Genomic DNA, 25,134 nt, shown 5'->3' with positions numbered 1-25,134 from the left:
AATCCCTCTCTCTTATAAGGGATATAATATATATACACACACACAAACACATATACATATACATACATACAGATATAATTATATATAATATTTATGATTATCATTAGTGTTAAGCAAAACAACTTTTATATTTATCATCATGTTCAAATGGAAACTAAAAATATTCTTCTTTCAGAGACACAACCAGAAGCAGAAATTCTAAAGTTAATGGATACAATAATATATAAGTTCGAATTATTTTTCTGAGTTTTCAGATTTTATATAGAAACAAGATTCCAGGAAATGCATAAAATAGTGTACAAATACGCACACATGCATGCATGTACCCCCCACCCATGAAACCGCATATATATGCATGCATGCGTACAACGCACACGCACACATCCGTACATAGATACATATATATGTGTTGGGTATAGGGGGCAAAGAGGCACATAGTATAAACTATAAATAATTGAGAGCACTTGATTTGATTACCCACAAGACATTCCTTTTCTCTTTGATTAAGTTCTAGAATCACTTGAACTTTGAGAAAAAAAAAGGGGTTAAAATGGGACAAAACAAAAGATTATAAGTTCCACACCAAAAAAAAGCATGACCAAAAAAGCAAACAATATCTTACAGCAGATTTTAGATGATAGTGATGAGATAGAATGAATAACCATATAAGCAAATAAAGAGATAAATAAACAGCAGCTAAAGAAAATGGTGATGGATGATAACATCTAATAACCTGCACTCGTGTCCAGAGCAAAGGAACCAAAGCTTTTGCATTGCACTCTACATAAACATTTGACCAAAGGGTAGTTGTTGGGAAATCTAGCAATGGAGTTTCTGTATTTGTTGTAAAGTTGTCATTGCTGACCCTCAGACTCTCTAATGTTCTATCATAAACTGTACCAGCTGCACCAGCATTCTCAGAGCAGCCAATGCTCTCTCCACCTGATGCAAAACAGATAATTGTAGTGTGAGACGAGAACAGATAGCTCAACATGCGAAACCAGAAACAATATAAACTGTAAAGTATAGAGACAAATAGGAGGAAATTGTTATCACTTACAATAAGTACCTTACAAATTTAATTTATAAAAAAAAAAAAAAAAAAACTTGTATGCCAAAAAAAGAAATTTTGCAAGAAAATCAAGGAAATTAGTAGCGAAGTTTCTATATCCCAGACATAAGTAATATACAATTGTGAGAAACAGCACATGCAAAAGACAAATGGAGAGCATGATTATGGTATGACATAATTATCTATCCAACACTGCTGAGATACTATATCACTCAAATAGTATTTCTAGCAAAATATATGGAACAGAAATGGAGGAACAAGCTAAAGTTTCTAGTGTTGTCACAGAATAGACCATTTAAGTTCAGAAGAAAGAGATCACATGCATCTAAGAGGTCTACAAGAAGTCTAAACCATGCGATATCCCAAACAAATTTTATGAGAAACTTTCACAAATCGAATGAAACTCCACAAGAAAAAGAAACATAAGTTAGAAAAAATAAATGAGACAACACAGAAAAGAAGAGAAAACTGTGAAAGAATCAGGCACTCTAAATGTAGAACAATCTCAAATTCAGAAATTATGTGCTCTAGTATTTCTTGTGAAAAAGTTAGATTTAAAAGAATTTTAAAAAATCCAGCAAAAAGAGAAAAAAGTTACATGCTATTTACTTACATCAGTTATTGAGAAAAGGAGGGTTACTTATATGTATTTTAACTATTTCTGCTCCTGTAGTTCATTATGCATCACAAGCAATTCAGCTAGGTCGATATAGAAAGTTGCATAACAGTCTTGGATTCTTCTGATGGAAAGTTTACATACCTTGTTCAGTACAGCGTTTTACTTCTTTTTGCCATTAAATTATTGAATCAATAAAGAAAAGGTAATTTGGTTTTCAATATCTGAAAAATATCTTTGTCAAGATCCAACAAAATAATGAATATTAAAAGTATAAAACAGTCTAAATTTTGTGGCAGCTCTGAAGAGACACCAGTCTAAATTAGGAATATTATTCTCTGTATTTTTTACAACTTCTCAAAGGAGAGATAAGTGCAACCAAAGAGGTGTTTGACTGCTGAAGGCCATAAAAAGAAATCTGGTTTTGGGCGATTATCCAGGTATTAACAGTAAAATATAGAAAGAAATTTAGGTAGAATTTGAAATTCATCTATGGATAATACCCACTTCATGCCCAATAACCAAGAGTCCAAAAATATGGGTATTGATTTCCCTACGTAGCTAACATCACACAACTATGAAAACCTTGATATACTGTGATAGCTTTAACAAAGAATAAGCATCATCATCTTAAAAAACAATGCTTATATCAAACAAGTGTTTAACACTGACAAGTGGTCAGCACAAACCATGAGCTGTGATCTTTACATCTTGGATCTTGTAGCACTCCAGGGAAATCCTCCCACCACCACCTCCACCCCATCCACTCCCACCAGCAGCACTAATAGTACCATTTCCTTGTCTAAGCGTGGAATACAATAAAAAGATCAGACTGATTAACATTTTTAAAAGTATTCTGAAATCAGATCTTCAAGCTACCAAACTATCAACTTAACAGCACACAAATAGTATTACAGTATGCAGTTAAAAGCAACTAAAAAAAAACAAAGGGCTCTAAGTAATTGAAACTATAGAAGCAAGTGCTAGATGAAACGTGATAGAACTAATATTACAATAGTGAAGACCCAATACACCTCTCTACAAGTTACAGTTATGTAATCGAATATGTGTACAAACAAAGTTCTTTACAAACAATAATAATACATAGGCATCTCTAGGCAGCTAAAACTTTCAAGGTTTGCTCACTAGATAATTATATCAAATAATAGTAATGGAGTTTTCATCAATGTCAATGATTTGCTTGGTAAAATATATCTAAGAGATAAAGCAGCTACAGAAGTGCCAATCAATCTCAATGTGCTTTCCCCTCAAGAAAAAACCAGATTGGTGTCATTTTAAAAAGCACTCAGGTTGTCAATTAAAAAAAAAAGGACAGAGAAATAAGTAAGCCAAATTGCTTCAACAAATAAACCAGTACATCGGCAACATAATATGTAACATAAGGGAAGAAAATTCTGTTATTCGCTTGACCAACCATCTGTTGTTCTTCTTTTCATTTTCATCTTGAAGAAAAATAGATGCAACCACGATGCTCTTACATTAGCATGACTATCAAGAGTAACATAAAAGTCAAAACAACAATATATTGGTTTATGTTGCATATCTGATTAATAAAGCATAACCTTAAAGACTAAAATAAATACAAAAATGCATGAAAAGAGATCGCAAAGATCTCTTTAAACTCATCTAGAAGAGATTTCTGATACTTCCTTCAATAATTACACTATGGAAGCATCATGCTCTATATGAACAACCTTAGATTGACAAATGTGCGCAAAAAGCTCCACAATGGGTTAGACAGATGAGTAGGAACCAACAAAATCTTTATCCTTTTTGAGCCAGAAATTTGTGCATTGCACTAAGGTAATCAATCCTTGCACATATTCATCAATAGCAACATAGGTGTAACAATTTTGGAGAAGGTTTTTTTCCCCAAGCGACAAAACTTGGGTTCAAGATACCTCTGTAAATCTAGTTAATTAAGGATTACAATTTCATGATACTAAATTGCAATAGAACGTCTAAGCATTTCATATTTTCAATAACACCTGAAGATATATTATATTGGATGGGAACCACATTCACAGCACTCAGCAGCAATTCAGCATCCCACTAATTATATATGTAAATTAAACAAAAAACGATCAAAAAAGAGGTAAATATAGTACACGGTAACAGTGAAACTCACAGCTTTAAAGCATGGACTATGATGCTTCCACCAGACCCACCTCCTCCTTCATAACCTCCATTACCACCTTCTGCACCTACATATCCATCCACCTGCAGTGAATCCTTGACTTTAAGCATGATTCGGCCTCCACCATCACCTCCATATTGTTTTTCAGCTGATGTGCTGCCTCCCTTGCTCCCATAACTCCATGGTTCAGACAAACTTGACCAGGCATAGACATCACCACCCCAATTTGTCTTGTTACTTTTTATGCATGAAGCACCCCGGCCCCCATGCCCCCCACCAGCTCCATCATGGCCAATTGGAGTGCCACTTGTCTGGGCAGGTGGTAGCCCACCTAAAGAAGTTGTGTTTATTGTTGAATGGTTATCTAAGGTAATATTGGCAGCATCAAAAGATATGGAACCCGAAAAAACCCCTGCATATGCACCAACTTTAATATTTCCCGAGACATTAATAGTAACTGAACAGCCTTTAATTGGGCATATGATTGAAACATGAGGCGAAATCTCCACATTTCCCTTTCCAAATATACAAAGATCATCATCCAAATGCAAACTTGAATTTAATAGGCACGTTCCATCCAACGAGCCAACACCCTTTAAGTCCTCACAAGACCCAGAATTCTCTATAGAGGATAAACAGGAAGACTTTCCATCGTCATAAACCGGGTTTCTATGATATTTCTCATTCAGAAGCAAAAATTCAGGTGAAAAGATCTGTGGAGTTAAGCCCTTGACACCGCAATGATCAAGACTAAGAAATAGCAAGAATATGAATAAATGTCCTGCATGAATATGCCAACACAAAAACCAAACTTCAGCACTGAATGCATGAACATTCACAGGAATATAAGGCATTCCAGGAAACCAACCATCTCCCTACCATGCAGACAGAAATCCATATAAGTTCTGGTCGCCATTCACATATTACTTTTGCCCATTTGTCCATGCAAAGTATAGTTTCCAATCATAGAGAATAGTTTGAATGATTGATCCTTAGCACAATACTTGCACAAGTTCTTATGCTTCCTGCTTCAAGATACTGTTGGAGAAAAGTGTACATGCCACCTTCTGTAAGAATTGTTAACTAGGAGGCAAGCACAAATGAAACAGCATGCTTTTTATGCATAATGTGCTAATTATCAAAGACAGCATGGATATACATCGTAATAAATCAGATAGAATTGGAATGATCTATGAAGAATATAACGTAGTTCCACACAATCTACAAGTCTATAATGTGTTACCTCCTTCGAGGGACCATTATTACAGAAAATTCATCAAGAAATCATATTCCTTGCAGGAATTTAATTTTAGAAAGGAATGTTAAACTTTCTCGTGCCTTTTAGGTCCATGGCTATTGGCAAGAAACATGAAAATATATATTTTATCAGTCACTTATGTCAACAATACACATGATCAATGAAAGCATAGAATAATACTACACAACTCCAACAGACAAATGATAATGTTATGTTTACCAGAAACTTAAAAATGGAAAAACAATTATAAGTTGAATGATGCAATAACAGAAATATGGATTGAGAAAGCATTAATTGATGTGTCAACTCACTTGCCTATATAGGTTGTGCAATGGAAACAAATTTGATAACAAGCTTAATTATCAGCCTTAATTATTTCTAGGGCCAAAATATTTCATGATATAATAATGACTTTATGACTTGAGATCTTTTACCATAAATCATGAAAAAGCCATGAAAGGCCCTTAGTATGATGAAATCAATCCCAAAACTCCATAATACTACAAATATTTGACAACATACTTGTAGAAGGAGTAAAAACTACGGTTAGAATAAGGGAAATGTCGCAAAATATATCACAATTGATGTTAGGAAGAACTACAATAGCTAAAAAGGGAAGAACAAAGAGAAGAAAAGACATTTGCATGAACAAGAAAGACTGAGAGTGAGAGGGACAAAAACAATCTACTCAATCTGACCATGAACTTCTCTTGTCATAATAAAGTAGACTAGGCTCACTGTCTCAGTGGTCTTAACCAACAAAGTTTATCTTAACTACATGAGTATGAGGTGATATGATATGATACAGTTTCAGAAAATTAAAAGATTCAGTTTTTTGTCAACCCTTCATGAAATGCTACCAGAAAATTGGCCAACCAATTTGGCAATAAAGAGATGCCAGGAAACCTAAGTCCAATTAGAATGCAGGGAGATGTATCATACTGGTTACAAAGCATATGCTCATGCTATTATGAAGCAAAATTGCAGCTTACCCTAAACTCTAAGAAACACCTACATTTACCTCGAAGTGTTTGAGTGACCAATCATGACCAATGGGGAGTCAGCCATCAATCAATTCCACGAAGGCCAAATTGCAAGATTAACACATGAATCACAACATAAAGAAAGGAATGTTGCTAATGAGGCATAAAGCAACCAAAATTTTAGTAATGGGCCCAAAAGCATCTATTAAATGTCACTGATAAGTCACATCCTACTCTGTCAAAGGATGAATTACAAGCTTTCCAGTCTGCTACTTAATATTATAATCTTTTCATCAATAAAATCAACAAGTGGGGCAAATCTGGATGTACAATGAGTAAATAGTAATTTGAGCAACGTGCATTCAAAAATAAGCTCCACATATTAAAATACATTAAGGTTAGGATTTGTCTTCTACTAAACATAATAATCAAGGTTGATAAGATATCCAAAAAAACATACTCTGCACCTTTGGACTACATTCCTATCAGAAAAATTAGTGAAACATAGTTTTCTGCTCAAAACTTCCCCTATTTGCTCTACTTCTTCCTATCTTTTCTTTTATTCCTTCTTTATTTATATACAGATGTACATACTTCTATTATTCTATATATAGTGGAAAAGCCCTAGAGTCTAGCACACATGTTGGACTCTGGAGTCTCCCATATATCATGAAGATTACTAGAAGTCTAGTGCTTGCAGGACTTGAAAACTCCAATACTACAAGAAAGGAATGTTGCTAATGAGACATAAAGGAACTACAAATTTTAGTAATGAGCCCGAATGAATCTATTAAATGTCAATGACAAGTCACATCCTACTCTGCCACAAGGAGGAATTACTAGCTTCCCAGTTTGCTACTTGCTATTATGGTCTCTCCATCAATTAAAATCAACAAGTAGGGAAAATCTAGACATATAATGAGTAAATAGTAATTTGAGCAATATGTGAAAATACATTAATGTAGAATCGATATTCTACTAAACATATTAATCAAGGTTGATGAGATATCCGTAAAATAGCATTCTGCAACCATGGCATATCTTTCTATCAGAAAAATTAGTGAAACATAGTTTTTTGCACAAAATTTTCCCCTATTTCATCTGCTTCTTCCTGTCTTCATTTTTGTTTATTTCTTCTTAATTTTGACACACACACACACACACATATTTCTATATATAATGAGAAGGCCTCGGAGTCTAGCACACATGTGTTGAACTCTGAAGTCACCCATATATCGCAAAGGTAAAGAACAGTCCAACACATGCTGGACTTGAAAACTCCAACACAACACCTTTAAAATTAAAAGTTTGGATCCGATGCCCGCTGGACCCGGAATCCAACAGTTTAAAAACCAACAGCAAGCACCTAGAAAATAGGAATGAATATATCTCTAACTTTGTATTTGGACAAGACTATCTCCTTAGATGAAATCCTTGCACATGCATGGCATGTGCTAGACTCTTGTGTGTGCATGTAAAGCTCCTTCTCATACTTCTTCACTCGCTAGGAGAAGATTCCCACAGACTTGGCTTAAAGAAGAGCGATATACTACAATGTTAATTCATATGATGAAATAGCATGGTGCTCATAAGATCCAGGCGTGGTAAAAATGCATGCCAACCTATGTCACCACATAAGTGGTCATGACATTGAATGCAGAACCAGCGCTACATCACACATTAGCATGGACCAATACAAGGAACCAAGTTATTTGCCATGAGCACTAGCTCGTGGCTGGGCATCCAACCAGCATGGGATGGAATGGCAAAATACATCCGGTACTAGCCCATGACTAAAGCAAAGCATAGCATGCACTACTTTTATTCTTCTAGAGAAGAGAAGAGCCCTTCTATATATAAGGGAACCTCCACCGCCCCTTATGAAACCATCCAATATGGAACCAAATCAAAACTTTCACCACATGAACCAACGTTTGCCTATTCTCTTTTGTCTTGTTTTACAAAACTTTGTTGGGTGGTTAATACTAATGTGTGTTTCATTTTTAATCAAGATCGTATAGCTGTCCATGCCACTTTGTACTGCCCATACTTGACTAGACTCGTCAGGCACGATCAAGAAAAAAGCAATATGTGAAATTAAATGATTTATATTACTGCGGTTTGCCTTAATTGGCCAATGAAGTATGTCACATTTCAGACCTGTTCCATGTAATGACACCTAAGTCCTTGCCTTATAAGTAAATGCCTCTAGTTTCTTCTAGTGGACTCCACAAAGTTATCTTCTTATTACCCGAGCATCATAGAAGTTACAGGAGATAATTATAGTTCTTTTTTATCTTCGATTTGATTTTACTATATTTGCTACCACGAAAATTAACTTAGATAGTTTTTCTTTATATTCTCTCTATTTTTTTTCAACTTGTGCGTGCATTCTCAAAAAACAACACGGGAGACAAATCCAAAGACCCTCCTTGCCACAGCCCAACTACCAACATTGCACATAGATTTTGTCGATTACTAACTTATTTGGCGGTGCCCTTTAAAAGTTGTTAAATAAACTTATGCAAGATCGTGCAGTTATGGTCCTCTCTTCCTAATCTTATTAGGAGTTTCAACTAAGCAAGCATAATAAAATCAAATGCATATCAACCGCATCAAGAAACATCAAATTGGAATACATAATGCGAGTTAATTATTGAAATTGAAATTGGTATGAAGAAAACGCTCACTTCAATTAAAATCTCCTTAATTTGGTACCAATCAAGATGCTAAATGTAAACATATTCCTCAGACCATCATATCAGTCACATCTGAAGTAACAAATTACGTTAAAACCTTCAACTCAAGAACAACACGCACTGCACTATACATCACCTCCTCTTCAATTAATCTCAAGATCAAGATTAAATCAACCCAAACAGCAAAACTTCAAGAGATTGATCAAAACGCATCAAGATTTCAAGATTTCATGGAAATCATAGCAGAGCTCTAAACTAGTTGCCAGAAATTCCAGAAAAAAAAATGCGATCAAAAATTCGAAAACAAGCATAAACTATGTGAAATCGTAGCAGAGGCTCTAACCTAGTTACAAGAAACTCAAAACAAAAGAGCAAAAAAAAAAAAAGGAAAATAAAACAGGAAATGCGACCAAAGATTCGAAACCAGGCATAAACCCCTGGAAACCGACGTGATCTGCATTTAATTAACGATCATAACCCACCTAGACAGCCAGACATTAAGGAAACAACTCAAGAAAGGGACTACCACTCGATCCCAGATCACGAAAGATGCTGGGTGAACCCTGGAATTCTCCACCCTTTACTAAATTCCCCCAGCCTTCTCGTCGCCTCCTTTCCCTCCTTACGGTATCAAACCCTTTTCTTGATTTCTTTTTCTCGTTTTTTTAATCTTTCTTCGCCTCTCCACTGTATATAAATCCTCGCCAAGTCTCGACAAGTCCAACTGTGCTCGCTGTGCCGGAACCCCGCTTTAGCTCGCCAGAACGCTTCCATCTTACGTACGTCATCATACAAATTCTATGCGGAAGAGAATCTTGTGCACGTGGCACCAGCGGTTCCCGCGTATCCGTCGGAATGACGAGGAAAGCGACGCCATTACACGACACAAAGATATGGACGGATAGGATGTACCTGATCGGCAGCAAGCACGGTAGATGAATTCTCGCATAGGAATTTGTATGCGGATTCTGAGACCACATGCGCTGTCCGGATTTCGCTTCACCTGCGCTCCAGGAGTGGACTGGCTGCAAATACCCTTGGCTTTGGGAAAATATCGAAACTGTGCCCTTCCCCTCGCCTTCGCATCCCTTTTAATCCGTACGAACTCGGTCCGTTGCGTCCAGCTGTGCGGTCGCACCGCTGCTTGACTTCCAAGGCATGGAAAGCGGAGAGTGGCCTGCCGGTTCCCTTAAAAATGGCACCGTTTATCGTTGTCCGTTCGGATAGTAACAGCGACCGACGAATGAGATGCTTATCTGCTACCGTTAGATCAAGATCCGACAGTTGCCAGTCAGTTTTTGAACAGGAAAATTGGTGATCCGGTTAGGATGTGACGGAATCGACGGAAGAAGTGAAATACGTTAGAATTTGGTATCAAAAAAAACAAAGAAAGAAAGAGAAAATAGATAAACTCCACTTCCTGGGTCTCCCTTCTATAATCACACGTAGAGATGTCTACTAAAAGATAGTTTATTAATTAATTGTGTATAAAATACGTAGGTTTTTTTGGTAGTGTATAAAATACGTAGCCTTACCAAGACGACAGGATAGAGCAAGGAACACAGAGACACCTTCTGCGTTGCTGTTTACGTGGATCGCACTGGATGGAGGTTGGTGAGAGGTCATTGCGGTGACAAAGAGATACGTGTGGTGTGGTTGTGCATGACATTGGTTAGTTATTCTACTCACTTGCTGATCAACACTTGATAAATATATGCAGCTTTTTTTTCCTTTCAGTTATACGACGGAACCAAGAGATTGGCCAATTCAGATGACGTGGTAAGGCATCAGTATGTCTTCCCATTTTGACACAAGTTGATGCATCTTATTGATTTGATATTTGATAAATATTCCCCCACTGGCGACGTGTATACCATTTTAGATCTAGCATGAATTTTAATTTCATGAGGAAGGTCGGTTTGGTACCATAAATACATAAACAGGATCAAAGATGAAAAATTGGAAGTCTAAAAGTCTTGTGTGTCCCTTTCCGAGAGTTCGGTTACATTACATTATACATTTAATGGCAACCGAGACGTGTTTGCCAGGAGGGACGGTGGACAATACAATAATCACCACCAATCTGAGCGTGACCGTAGTCACACTCATTCTGTTGCAGGCCTGGTGGCGTGGCGATATCATACCGTGGCTTGTGAATTATAAATCAGTCCATCTATAGTTTACCAAATATGATATCAGCTTCTGAGTGAAGTTTTGTCAAAACACATGGATACAGGAAACAATGAGAAATCAGAGAGTAAGCACTAGCGCAAAATCAGAATGAACACCAGCAATCAACATGGAAATCACTGACACCATTTTCCATTAGTTTTTCCCTGCTTTTGTAGTTCACTCAGAGGTTACCTAATTTCACATCTTGCTCAAAATTCTGATGTTTCCCAAACGTGTTCCCAGTCCACTCGAGCAGTGAGCGCCGAAAGAGATCTTTCATCAGCCAGGGCAGATCAGACCAGGAGAGATGAGTAGCTGATCCCTATTGCTGTGGAAGATCCAGATTCTGATCCCCAATTAGCTGATCTAAAGCATGGGGTTGATTGATCGATGTGCAAGTAAAAGCTCAGTCGTAACAGCTATTACCAACAATCACGAATATACCAAAATATATATACTTACCATTTACCATCCTTAAAAGTCGGGGGTGAAATCACCGGTTACACCAATCTATAGAAGAGTCTCAAATGGATTTATAAAATTGGTTGGACAATGACTTCAAGAACACCCAGCTACTTTGGTGCAAAAAGGTCCACTGAACAACATATTCAAGGAATTCTAATCAGTGACAGCAAGTCAATCTTCCATCCTTTTTTTGTCATGCCCAGCAGCCAGCAAGTTTCATATCTAGACTACAATATGATTTTCTCGCAAGCCTTTTTTTCTCCTCAACCCCAAAAAAGAAAATCCAAAAATCTCCATTAGTCGTGGAGAATGTAGACAAGATGATCCGATGCAATTGTTGAAGTCCATGGCAAGCACCCTGAGACCATTGTGTATGTCAATAAATACTCCGTTCATGTCAGCATGTTATATGCTCTCGGAGCATCCTGTCATGCTCTTTCAAACATAGAACTCATTCAGCATTTAAATCAGGTGAATTCAGGACCTTGTTTGGCAACTTTAAGGTGAAGTTATATTAAATAAGGATCAATAAGATATTTCCAATGTTTGGCCTCATAAGAATCTAAGAGTTTGATGTGACTTGCCTTCTGTTTAGTCAATTTAATTTGAGACTGATTAGTCAGTGAATTTGTGACGGTGAACTTGGAATGTTCTTGTACAATTGGGAGGAGAAGTTGCTGAACTTTTGCTATATTCTCAGTTAGACAATAAGTGCTTTTATTTTGATTCAATAACTTATGGCACAGAGTTTTCCTCGGACTATAACATTTAATCATTGTTTTTACTTTGGAATTGAATTTTACATTTTCGAAATCTCTGAATGGCAACTTCTTTGACAGAGGAGATGGATTAATTAGCACTTGCAGTAAATTTCTGGTTCATTGCGAGATGCTTGCCTTGTTGGGAATACATCCTCGCAACACATGATGGGAGGTATTAAGACATGAGGAATCAGAAAATCTTAAAATTTACATAGTAGATGAGGGAAGAGCTTGGATCTAATTTTGAAGTATGTTCCAACAAGCCGAAATTAAGTTCTAACACCTGAGTGTAGGCCGAGAATTTGTTTCTTCTTTCATGTATAATTGCATCCTCAACATCTCCTAAATTTGCTTGCAATTGAAAGCTTATCTTCTTGATAAAAAGCATAAACAATGTTTCTTTGTATCATCAGTTCTTGTGCAGACTTCAAGTATATTATGTTAGCTTCTCCAGGAAAGCAGTTGTCAGCAAGAGTCATACCAATTTTTCTTATGGCTCTTAAATCTTGCCCTTTCATTAAAATTTCCATAAAATTCTGAATCCCCTTAATGCCACATTCTCTTTGGTCAACACATACAAGATACAATTCAAGAAGTTACCTCCCCACTTCTTATCATTATCTAGGTCAACAATCAAAACTAATGCATCTATGATCAAAAAGAAATTTATGGGACTGTAAAGAGTTAGCATAAATTGCTCAGCAAGCCTCGTTGCATCTACAGCAACGTGAATTAAGAAATATATCAGGATAGTGTACATGCTGCTGTCGCAGAAGGACCTTGCTCAAAATATCTAGAACTCACCTGAAGCTTCGACCATCTTTGAAAGCTTCAGTAATTGCATACTCTGATGGCATGTTGACATAAGTTTCTGGCCAGTTGCACGGATGAGCATGGAAGTAATAAAATCCACAATCACAAACATCAAACTGTATATAGCACTGATAAGCATTACAACTATTATAAAACCTATATTCAAAGACATCAAACTGAACCCCCAAAGAAGAAGAAGAAGAGGAGGAGGAAGAAAAAGGTTGATATTTATTATGTATATCACGGTTCACAAACTATCATCTGAAAGGTTAATGGTTGTCAGATTTTCATAAAAGCAACTTCCACTATCAACATGATTATAAAATTAATTCTAAAAAGTTACAAAAGATGATTTTTAAAAAAAATGAAGGCAACATTACTTTGGCCACAATATTTATTGCAATGTAGAAATCATTGATTTGTTGACTGTCTGACATCATTTTGCACATAAATAAAAGATATCCAAGAAGATCTGCTAATTTCAACTGCTTTTAGCAACAAGACTGCCATCTCAGTGGATTCTTCAGGGGAACAAATAACAGAGATCATCTTGCAATTGGTCAAGCTAAGTTGCCAACTGAATCAGGAGAAGAAAGTTGCTTTGCAAAAGAATAAAATGCAGCATTTAAATTGATAATGATTTTAGGGTCTCACATAAGCGTCAACTAATTTCATATGCACAGAACAAAACATCTGAATGACTGATCAGACCATTTATCTCCAATGTTAAAATAAAAAGGAAACAAAACAAAATAAAGATAGATGCCTGCAATAAAAAAGAGGAGGTTGCCCTTCACTTCTGCAACACAAAAGAAAAAAATGGCATAAACGTTAGTGAAAATCGAACACTAAAATTTTGAATTAGATAAAAGGTAAGCTGAGATATTCAGAACAAGCTAAGTTAAAATTTGCTGAAGCTCCCAAAAGACAATCATAGTGAAAAACCACACGTATATTTTCAGGATCTTTTGGATGCATGAGAAGACCTAATTTCACCCATTAAAAATAGATAATGAGCAAGTGACATGAACTTGATAATAAGATTTGCTGTCTCGGTACCAGGCCCCATACCAATGCTAACTTATTACTGTGTCGGTATAGATCCGGTTTGGCATACCGAGTGTCAGTATGCCTTCCATATAGCATACAAGCATCAAACTGGTACAGTATGGTACACGCATACCAAGTGTCAGTTTGCCTTCCATATAGCATACCAGCACAAACTGGTACAGTATGGTACACCTCGTACCGCACGATTCAATAGGATACAGCAAACCTTGCTTGATATGTTTCATGCATAAAAATGCTTCTTTTCCAGCCAAATGTTGCACCTTGTAATAGTTAAGGGCCCAAGAATTGACAATAGCAAAGGAGAACCATGGTACATGAACCCTGAAAAGGAAACTGTTGACGTTAGAAGCTACTATGGTAGCTTATATTTGGGGCTATAAAAGAGAAGAACAAGAAAAAGAAGGAAAGGAGCATGCATTCTTCTCAACTACATTTCACTGATAAAACTTATAATGCATAGGGTGCTCAAGATCGACAGATGGTGTCTGTGCAGACTCCTTAGGATCTTGTGCGGCTAAATTGTAGTAATGAGGATGTCACGAGCTATAGCACAACAATGGTGTAATCTAACACCATAAAGTATATGCAGCGATTGTTCATGTTGCAGCACGTGCAAAACTGACCTGTGGTTTCAAGGAATTACCGTTGGTAGTTGACGTATGAGTCGTCATCTTTTCCCTTCTATCATGCATTTGAATATAACTTGAGCCAGTAACCTTGTAATGTAGGCCTCCTGTTTGATAATATACACTGTGGATGCATTGGGTGCTCATGCTATTAACATAAAGTTCCAGGATACGAGCTATTCATCCCCTCTTCTTTTTTCTAAAGAAGAGGGAAGAACTAAGAGAGAAGGAGAAAGGGGAGGGAGAAAAGGAAAGCGGGCTTGCGGCGGCGAGGGCTCGTGAGAGGGGTGGCGACTTTGGGGCGGGAGCCGAGGTTGAGGTTCTTGGGGAAGCAGATGAGGAGGAGCCTGAAGGCGAGCGCTGCCGCCACCCCCGCTCAGGAGCACCGGATCCACGCCGTCGTCCCGCCTGCCAGGCCGGTACTGATATTTTTAGACCTGGAGCTAAATAAAAAAAATAAAATTTTTATTAAAAGTTAACATATTTTAAATATTAATTATTATAAAAAAATTAATTATATATAATAATTTTTATAAATATATTCGTTAAGTAGCATATAAAACTCATCATTAATCTATGTAATTATTTTTTTATTATAATATTATAAAAATATTTTTGCACCCCATTGGAATATTAATACAGGGTCTGGGTCTGGGCCTTGGCCTGGGCGGTCGCCAATTCGACCTGCCCAGGATCGGCCCTGCTCCCTGCGCTGCTGGAGCCCAAGAAAGCGGCCAGGCGAGTTTCCCTCGCTGTCGCTGAGCACGTGAGATGCCCGTGGCTTGTGCAGAGGGGCCCGGAGCATTTAGGCCATGTTCAGTTCCTGCATGACCCCGGGTTTGATGATGATGATTGGTTACTAAACTGACCAACGAAATACTATTTTTTAAGTAATTAAAGTCTTCAGGTTATCTCTCGCAAAAAATTAAGAGTCATGTTCATTATGAAATTAAATTTCTTTTCTATGTTGAGAAGAGATCGGGCGTTAACTTCTAACCATTCACATTCCATGCTACGTAAAAATTAGAATAATGTGGCAAGAATCCATGAAGTATTTATTTTATACAAAGTATACATGTCATATATAATATGTGCTATTAGTTGATTAATTATTTACTCCCTCATTTATGTGTTTTTATTTTTTTTAATATTAAGAGTAAATTTTAAAGCATCTAACTGGTCCGTAGTCTAAAACCTTTTTCATTCCATACTATGTGGAAATTAGAATAGTGTGGCAAAAATCTATGAAGTGTTGTTTTTATACAAAGCATACACATCACACGCAATATATGCTATTAGTTGATTAATGTATTTACCTATTCGCTTATATACTTTTGCTTCTTTCTTTTTAATATCGAGAGTGAATTTAGAAGCACCTAATAGTCTCCTAGTCTAGAACTATTTTCATTCCATGCTATGTAGAAATTAGAATGGTGTGGTAAAATCTATGTAATGTTTATTTTTATGTAAAGCATACATATCACACACATATGTGCTATTAATTGATTGATGTATTTATCTCTTCATTTATATGCTTTCATTTTTTCTTTATAATATTAAAAATAAATTTAGAAGTACCTAACTGATCCTTAAGTCTAAAATTATTTTCATTCCATGCTATATAGAAATAGAATGGTATGGCAAGAATCTATAAAATATTATTTTTATACAAAACATACATATCACACACAATATGTGCTATTAGTTAATCAATGTATTTATCTCCCTCACTCATGTGCTTTCATTTTTTTTTTTAATATCAAAAGTGACTTTAGAAGCACTTAATTGATTCCTTAGTCTAAATAAATGAAAACAGAGTATCTTTAGAGGGGAGAGAGGCATTGCCACATTGAATAGCATACATTTAGTCCCACCAAATAAAACTGGGATTTTTGTGGTCCCAAAATTGTTAATTGCTTTCTCAACTACAAAAGACCAATATGAAGACTAGCTTTCAAATTTTGATCATATGTTTTTCATTGATCATTGCTTGGTCACACGTTGCCAATATAGATATGACCCTTAGTTGATTGTATGAGATGCAATATAAGTAGGATCAAGTATTACGGTGGCATGAAAATTTATAATATTGTATTTAATATAATTTCTCTATGTTGAATTTGACTGAAATTTGCATAACAAAAGTAGCAACAACCTTTTCCTTGAGTGATAGGATTTTTGTTGTTTTCATTAAGAGATAAGATTTTACTGTTCTTGTTATAGGTGGTGCTATATAAATATCTCTTTTTTCATCCTTTGAATAGTTTTATCTAAATTTAAAAAAAATCATATAATGTATATTGTTTTGCTGTAACTTATCAATCATATACAGAGTCACGCAGTGAAAAATAACAATTATTATTAGAATCTTACCACATTGTCCATAACATACATATTTTAAAGTTATTTGGAAAAAATGATATACGATGAACAATGAATCAAAAAATAATAATTTTTAAATAATCATTCATTATTTCTAGTCATAACCATAAATATGAGCCACTCTAGTTATTAAATTAATCTCAAATGATTTAATTATAAAGCTAAATCTACCGTTATGATTTTTTAGATAGATCGCTTTCACAAATAGCACAGTCGATTAATTGCCTATTATGTGGCGAGTATGCTGGTGACTGGACCTGATATTGATGTTAGATCTGCTTGCGAGTCTTGCAATTTTTTTTTTTATTATTTAGAGTCAGCCCATATTAGATTCTTGTAAGCACCCATTTGTACATCCCCCCCCAGCCCTAAAAAAAAAAAAAAAAAAAAAAAAAAAAAAAAAAAAAAAAAAAAAAAAAAAAAAAAAGAAAAGGTTTCTCAATCTCGCAGCCCTCAAGCGACCAACTTGGATGCCCTGATTGCCCTCTAGCCCGAAACCTTAATAACCGGCCCAGTATCACCCCCACAAGTCGAACCATCTAGAACGCCGGGATCTTTCTTGAAATCCTAATAAATCAGCATTAAGGAACGCCGGCCCTTCAGTCTTCAATATACTCATATCCAATCATACCATCTCCAGATACTCTCATATTCTTCTCCAGCGCCCCGTCCATGGCGTCGTCCATCCTCTCAGTCGCCAAGTCTTTTCTCCACCCCTCTCACCCTCAGGCCCATCCTCTCCCTTCCCTTCGCGCTAGCCCTACCTCTCACTGGAGGCTCCCTTCCTCGCGAAAGACCGCTCTTAGGTTCACCGCCCAGAAATGGGAGCCCTCCAAGGTCTGTATTCCCCCCATCCTCCTCTTCTTGTTTTTTCGATTCCCCCCCCCAATTTGATCTGTCATCGCTAATGCATTTTTTTTGTGAGCCAGGTCGTTCCGCAAGCTGATAGAGTCCTCATCCGCCTGGAGGAGCTACCCGAGGTTCCCCTATTCTCTATTATCCTAATATACCGCCGTGTTTTTCTATCATTCCTTTTTTTTTTTTTTAACCCCAACAATCGCATGTTATTCTGTTAACGGGCAGACAACAAATACGCTAATAAATAATGACGGTTTTAATGTTGGAAAAATTCTTGTTTTCAATCATCAAAGACAACATAACGAGCATCCTTTAGAGTAGGACTCGTCCGTGCAAACAGTTGATGGCGGTCTGTTCTTTTGTGATCGTCTTAAGGTACAGTTCAACAAGGTGAAGGAAGAGCGAATCTCAACTAGTCTGAGTCCAAATGTAGAAGGAAATTATATTTTACAGTATTGTAAAATATGGGGATGAATGTGATGGGAATTCTCTAATTCTTCTCATCCTTCTCATCTTAAATTGGCCTCTGATTGTACCCAATAATCATCTATTTATAGGTTTCAGAAGGGGGTGAGAGAAGAAGTTTGATGCTTAAGAATATTCCTCCATGTAACTCATTTTAATGAAAGGCATGCCCATTGATAAAGACTGGCCTTAAGAAGAGAGGATGCATATAGAATAACTACCATCCACCATGAGATGCGTCTCCTCGAGGCAATCCCATGCTAAAATCAACATAAAATAAAATAATTAAATTTTGAATCACTGGAAAATTGGAATAAGAAATTATACGTTATAAAATTCCAGCATATAATGCTTCTTGGTTGATGCTTCATTGGTCATGGTTTCACTTTGACAGCCAAGCTCGAATTTCTGTGCATTTATGCACTTAGAATCTTATTATTCTCAATATAGCTATGTTTCCAAGGCAATGAGATGTCTTATTGGTGTAGCAATATGCTTAATCCACCATGTATTCACATTGTAGCTTTGTTAGCTACATCGCCGCTGAGTTATATATCCAACTAAATCAGGTACAAATGGAGTTGCAAGGTTTTTTTAATCTACCGTTTGATAACTCGGAGTTAAAGAATGTAGAATTTGTTTGGTTTAAGGTTTGGAGTATTTGTTGGGCGTGTGCAGATGAACAGCAGCTGATAGTCATACCTGACCTGAAACTGGAATATCTGTAAGGTGTATCTAACCTCAAGCTCTAACCTTTCTTATCTCTCTAACCTAATCAACCAGCAGCTTGAGGTCTACTATGAGCTCTAAATACTAATGTTCTTTTTATCCTGTGCATAGTGCTTGGGATTGTGGAGTAAGGATTACTTTTTTCCTTCAGTCAAGATGCATTTATGACTGGTAGCTTGAAGGAAACCATCGGTGCAAGATGCTTCAGAAGAAGAGTTAACTTTTTGATTAAAAATGAACTTGACCTTATCCAGGTTCTACGTAATTCTAACTATAATAGCTTGACATATTTCAAGCTCTGATTATAATTATGTCAATCTGAGCATGATTTTGATTGAAAGCTTTTGCTTACACGCTAAAGATTCTTAACCATCAATTGATGGATTTTTCTTCAGAGTTGTCTTCTTCAGTGGGGTGGCGGAAGGGGGGAAGCAAACTCTATTCTCAGCTATGCTGAACCGTGCTTGTAATACATGGACTACAGAACTTCTGCTTTAGCTTGTATGCTTTTTTCAAGAAAGATTGTTGTGCATTTTCTGGAGGATGTCCAATGTACCTTTAACCAATGATATCTTTATGGCTTCCTAGGAGACAGGTTGCTAAAATAATATAATAGGTTTAAAAAATAATTATATGACAGAAGAGTTAAACTACCAAAGTCCATCCAACTAAGTTGTCTGCCCTGTGTTAGATTATGCAAGTTCTGAAGTGAACTTAAAGTAATGCATTTGCTCTCCATGATATCACTAGATTTGACTGAAACATTCTTTACAATTCAGTCAACATGTAAACTAATAGAACAAGTTACAGAAATCCGCAGGTGGAGTATTGCTGCCAAAATCAGCTGTTAAATTTGAACGGTATCTAATGGGTGAGGTAAGGAACAAAAGAAGCATTGAGGATACATTTCTTTAGTCACCAGCATAAATTATCAATCATCAATGTCACATTTCTTTTTGACAGATTTTGTCAGTGGGTGCTGATGTTGCCCAAGTGGAAACTGGAAAAAAGGTACAATTATTGATTCTTTAGCTGTTGATGCATGACTGATCAAATGTTTTTGCACTGATAAAACAGTCTTGTTGTTTCATCGAGTTTTGCAATGAAGGGTCATGCTGTTGTGCTGTAACATGGGATCCCTGATTTAGACTTTCATCTGTTGTCCATGTACCTATAATCTTGTACGTGTCTTTCTTAAAGGAAAAAAAAACCATTTTTTTAATTTTCGTGTTATGTCCATCTCCTAAAGTTTTAACTGTCTTCTCCCAAGTTTTTTCGCAAGAGCATGTCTTTTAGTGGTTTTTTCCTTCAAGTTTTTTTGATAAAACCATAATTACATGAATAAGCCATCAATTTTTAAATTTTCATAAATAAAAATACTTGAGAAGTTTGACATGGAATGGTTTTGCACCCCTTGAAGCTCAGCATATTTGTATAACACATACATAATAGCTAAGTATGAAATTTTGTTTCACCTTTCATCCTTTGCTGGCGATTATGTACTACGTTTGGCCTATCAAACATCTGTTTTGTCTTCTTAATGGTAATCCATTGCTGAATCGCCATTCATATGCATTGCCCTGAAACTCCTATTATGTTATTAAGAATTGCAATATTCAACTGACATTTGTGCGTTGATAGTGGACAGTTTGTGAAGTTTCTTTTTTTCCTTTGATTTTAATTGAAAAACTCTTGAGAAATGTAAGATTTTGAGAATTAACGCCATAAACATGATGAAAGCACATTTAATGGATTGGGGACTGGCCACTAAGTTGTTTGCTAGGTTAAACTTTGTGTTTCTATTGGAGTACTAGGATGGAGAAAAAGAAAAGATGGGGCTCATAACAGTCATGTGTCTTAAAGATACTTGAATAACATAGAATCAATTGTAGTCATTTCACCTGCCTGAAAGGAGATCCATCAGTACAATTGTAACTTGCTTGTTTTGAAGCCCGTAACAGTGACCATCCAGAAAACAACTCAACCTGTACATTTAGCATGCTGTTTTAGGGTTGCTATTGTCTTGCAAGCTTTGAGCTGCCTTTGAAAGCATATTGGGGCTCTAATAAGATGGAATAAGGGAGGTCTGAAGTTATAAACAATGTTTCAGTCAACTGCTGAAAGCATACATCAGGGAGGAACAAGTAGCAAGCATATAGAAGGGCTTCATTTTGTTTATGGCACGGCCAGGAGTATTGGCTCTAAATATTCTGTAGGAAGGTACACGAGGCATTATCATTGGATTTCCACAAGGCAGTAGGTTTTTGGTGATTGGGTGTAACTAATTGATCTCTGTAAGATGCTTCATATGGAAAGTTTCCTTTGAAACTGCAATTTTAGCATTGTCAAAGATTCACCAATTCAGAGGTGGAAGAATACTCGAGTATGTCAATGCATATAGTCTCTGTAGGCAGCACTTCAGTGATTGAAGTGGCAATTCATCTTATTTTCTGGTATTGCATTTGCATATCCAGCAGCATAACAAAGCAAGACTTTGAGGGTAGAACGATTATGTCTGCATTTGGGCAAAAAAACCTCATAACAAGCTTTTATGGGAGATTGTGACTGTGAAACCCTGATTTGTCATTATGACTGCGAAGCCCTGGTTTTTCATTACTTGAAATCCTTCAGTCTGGTCCCGAGTTGGGTGCTATCAGTATTATCATGGCTTCCCATTGACAAATTTGTATGCTGGATCTTTTGAATTAAACAAAAAAAAAAGTTGCCACTGGCATGATTTGCGTGTAAGAGGGAGGTGCATATTGGTGAATATGGCCAAAATTGAGAGAGAGATTCATTTCTCGCACCCTCCCCCCTTCCACCCCCACACCCAACAAACAAAAAAAAAAAGAGAGATGCCTTGGTATTTTTTGCACCGATTAGCTATTTTTTTTGCCATGGTTGGTCACCTTGGTTTTCAGTGTACTGAAATCTTTTAGTCTCTTGAAAAGTTTAAGATGTCACCTTCTGTCCTTTTTCAGGAGAGTCTTTCAGTAAAAGAAAAGTTGAAAAGCAGCGAAACTTAAAAAGACTTGGGGAGAAGATTGAGTTGACTAGTACTGTTACTTCAGGCAAAATATTTTATTTATGCAAATGAATCCAGCTAATTGGTTGCTTATGCCATAAAATAGAACTTGCAATATCAAGTATCATTGATGCTACATAAAAATATATTCAAAAGAGATTATTCCTTAAGAGGAAAATGTGTTCTCATTGGAATTTTTGTTAGCTCCATCTAGCTTACATGCTTTATAATGCTTCTGTATGCTGCCTGTTACTCAAGAAGGTCTCCTGAAATATCCTTGGATCTTTTGTTTTTATTGCTAATACTTCGTTTGTGTCCTGGTAATGTCCTTTCTGCTGTTCCTGTGATATTCTAACTGGTGTGTGGCTAATGCTCCTTTTACTGCAGGTCCTTTTCTCGGATATCAGTGCATATGAGGTAAGTGTTATTACTGCAAAGCAAGGCATTCCTTCATTGTGTATTTCATGTTTTTATTGCATGCAAATATCTGGTACACATGCAGCTAAGTGCTTTACATGTAATGTAGTATCCAGACTGAAACTTCTTTACTAGAATTCTAAGTTGTGGCCTGAAACTTGGGGAAGGAGGCATTGCTGTTGTTGGCCAAACCTGTATTTTTTCCGATTCACAAGTAATAGAATTAGGTAAAGATTTCAGATTTTTGTGTATGTGGTGTTCATAGGTTGGATTCTGTATGTGCCCATTCACACTTTGGTGTCTTTGGTATCACTAAAAGGCAATTCTTGAATATTTAAAATTCAAAATTTTTCTTAAAATTAAAAATCGTGCCTGTAAAGCAGGTCTCTTTAGATTATTTTTGCTGTTCTAATTAGAAGTTGTTACTGATCTAATTAAAACTTCTCTTTGATGCTCTTATCCTTAGAAATATGGAGTGCAGTTTCAATTTTTGCGGAGAAATTTCGTGAATATAATGATATCTTGGATGTATGGGCTAGTTAATCTTCTGACAAAGAAAAATCTAGCATTAAGTTTTTTACCGCTGGTCAACTTGCAGATTAGAGCCATGTTATGAAGCAAGAATATTTTGTAGCTCTAATTCTTTAGGCAGAAGTAGAGGTACTGCACAGATAAATAGTCAGAAATAGATATCATTAAGCTTTCACAGTAACAAATATTTGTTTCGGTAGACTGCCTATACAAACAACTAGAATTTATACCCATATGAATACTTGGGCTCTAATTGCCTCTTGTATGTGTGTGCAGGTGGATCTAGGGACAGATGCCAAGCATTGCTTCTGTCGTGCAGGTGATCTTCTAGCTGTGGTTGAATAGATTTTTAGCAAATTTCTTATAGGTAGTTCTGCCTAGCAGCAGAATGAGGCATATTTCTTCTTTTTGGGTTACTTGTCATTGAGGAATGTGTGGTTCATTATGGATGTTCTTAGTTATGAAATTCACTGGCAAGTTTTGGCAGTCCAATTTGATTCCGCTGCATTGTCACTTGCAGCTGTTTCTAATCAACTGTTAAATGCTACAGCACAAATTATTTGTCAACGAGCATAAGAATGTTTGGAAATGCTTGTGTTTGCTCAATCTACCTGCAAATGCTAGATTCAGGATGTGTGGTGCAGGCTGGCTTGTTCTTTTAAAATTTTGTGTGTTTTTTCTTGACTTTTAAGCCTGTTTGTGATGCACATGGTGATTAGATCAGCTTGAAAATCGTGTGTACACCTGGTTTAAGCCTGCCAATGACAATAATCAATATTTTTTTGGTGTTGGCCTTTGAATCAGAGAACTGCTTCTTTGCAGTGATTTCCTCATACTAAATCCATGCATTAAGCGTAACATTACATGATGTTATATTAATGCTCTACAACAGGGATTTGAGGGAACTCTTCTGATCCACGGTCAAGTCCTGGAAACTATGACCTGAGATGGGTGACAGTTTCTAGGTCTTTTCTATTTCAGGCAGACAATGAGCCTTCCAGATTAGATTTATAGCAATGGTTTGGGGGAAGTTATGGGGATTGCATCTGATAACTTAGATCAGCTGGATGCATATGCAAGGTGCCCTATGTCAGTTTCTAGATAGTTTTGGGTACCTTGGGATTGTGGAAACAAAGTACAATATAGATCCTGCGTTAAGCTCTCAGTCATAGCGGGTTGGACAGGTTGAAGCACGTATCTTGATAATTATACTTGTAGAACTCTATGCTATGGCAGCAGATGGTACGTTCATAGAACAACAAATGCAGAAAGGAATTTTATGAAATGGATTTAGGGACTTGTTTGTTGGCAATTTTGGTAGATGTTCTAATCAAGAATAAAGCTCTGTGAGTGGTGGAACCAACTGATTCCTGATTCCAATCTGGACCTGAGAATCTTAAAACAAAACGATCAGAATGTACGGTATTATCATACAGGTCTAATGTACTCACAGGAAACAGAAGTTCCATTTTTCCAGAGTTTGTGATTTTTTTGGGATCTGATTCTGTTGTATGTTACAGATTACAAATTTATAGCTGGCTTGTTATGAGGTTGATCCTATTTAACAGCTTCTTAATTTAGTGTCGTGGTTGGAGTGGAGCTTATCTGTACCTGGAGCAAGCAAGCACCTCGCAGTTTTATCTGCTTTTCCCGATACCATTTAACATCATGAATTGTTTAAAAAAAGAATAAAATAAATAATATATAAAGAATATCAGGTACTGAAGAAAAATCTAATCATATATAAGTATTTCTATCCAAGCTCTGTTCGGATTGAGAGAGCTTGAAAGGAGGGGAGGTAAAATTACCTTGTTTGGTCCGAAGAGAGAACAAGAGAAATCAGCATTTGGTGGGTTTGGGAAAAATAGTGTGAAATCACACTTCTGGATAGTAAATTAGGAGAGGAGCAGAGAAATGGAGAGGAGTATTTCTCTCCAAACCTATTTTTTCTCTCTTCTCTTTGATGCCCTGAGTTCTATTCTCTTCTTTTTCTTTAGGACTCATTCGGTATTTTCTGAAATGTGGATAGGATG

At 36.5% G+C, this 25,134-nt stretch overlaps 2 protein-coding genes across 6 annotated transcripts in view; one reads left to right on the top strand and one right to left on the bottom strand.

The window, feature by feature from the left end:
- LOC105043812 (uncharacterized) overlaps positions 1-9,453 on the bottom strand; it is a 54,333-nt gene extending 44,880 nt beyond the window's left edge. For 3 of the 4 annotated variants that reach the window (XM_010921530.4, XM_019850041.3, XM_073255586.1), the window contains exons 1-5: positions 9,269-9,437; positions 4,726-4,884; positions 3,838-4,627; positions 2,378-2,490; positions 734-942 (exon numbers count right to left, since the gene is read on the bottom strand). In XM_010921530.4, coding sequence (XP_010919832.1) covers positions 734-942; positions 2,378-2,490; positions 3,838-4,627; positions 4,726-4,762 — 1,149 coding nt within the window. In that variant the 5' untranslated portion in view covers positions 4,763-4,884; positions 9,269-9,437. Of the gene's footprint in view, positions 1-733; positions 943-2,377; positions 2,491-3,837; positions 4,628-4,725; positions 4,885-9,268 lie in introns of all 4 variants that reach the window. The other variant, XM_019850040.3, reaches the window with a different exon arrangement.
- Positions 9,454-17,660: 8,207 nt separating this feature from the next.
- On the top strand, positions 17,661-23,690 carry LOC105043813 (10 kDa chaperonin 1, chloroplastic). Of its 2 annotated transcripts, XR_012140641.1 has the most exons (7): positions 17,661-17,913; positions 18,006-18,056; positions 19,524-19,594; positions 19,939-20,004; positions 20,092-20,139; positions 22,541-22,570; positions 23,378-23,690. XR_012140641.1 is itself a non-coding variant. In XM_010921531.3 (6 exons), the coding sequence occupies exons 1-6, from the start codon at positions 17,749-17,751 to the stop codon at positions 23,444-23,446; spliced, it is 429 nt and encodes a 142-aa protein (XP_010919833.1). In that variant the 5' UTR covers positions 17,665-17,748; the 3' UTR covers positions 23,447-23,690. The 2 variants fall into 2 exon arrangements, 1 of the variants encoding a protein (XP_010919833.1); XM_010921531.3 differs by lacking the exon at positions 19,524-19,594 and having other exon boundaries at positions 17,665-17,913.
- Positions 23,691-25,134: the final 1,444 nt, after the last annotated feature.

The sequence above is a fragment of the Elaeis guineensis genome, chromosome 4, assembly GCF_000442705.2.
Source record: "Elaeis guineensis isolate ETL-2024a chromosome 4, EG11, whole genome shotgun sequence".
Taxonomy (NCBI): Eukaryota; Viridiplantae; Streptophyta; class Magnoliopsida; order Arecales; family Arecaceae; genus Elaeis; species Elaeis guineensis.
The sequence above is the reverse complement of the archived record's forward strand: the minus strand, read 5'-3'. Positions and strand labels throughout refer to the sequence as shown.

What these genes read in the sequence shown, in the direction of transcription:
- LOC105043813 (XM_010921531.3), top strand. Translation starts at nt 17,749, where the DNA reads ATGGCGTCGTCCATCCTCTCAGTCGCCAAGTCTTTTCTCCACCCCTCT. An exon ending in AGAAATGGGAGCCCTCCAAG is followed by an intron (nt 17,914 to 18,005) that starts GTCTGTATTCCC and finishes TTTGTGAGCCAG; the next exon opens with GTCGTTCCGCAAGCTGATAG. An exon ending in AAGTGGAAACTGGAAAAAAG is followed by an intron (nt 20,140 to 22,540) that starts GTACAATTATTG and finishes CTTTTACTGCAG; the next exon opens with GTCCTTTTCTCGGATATCAG.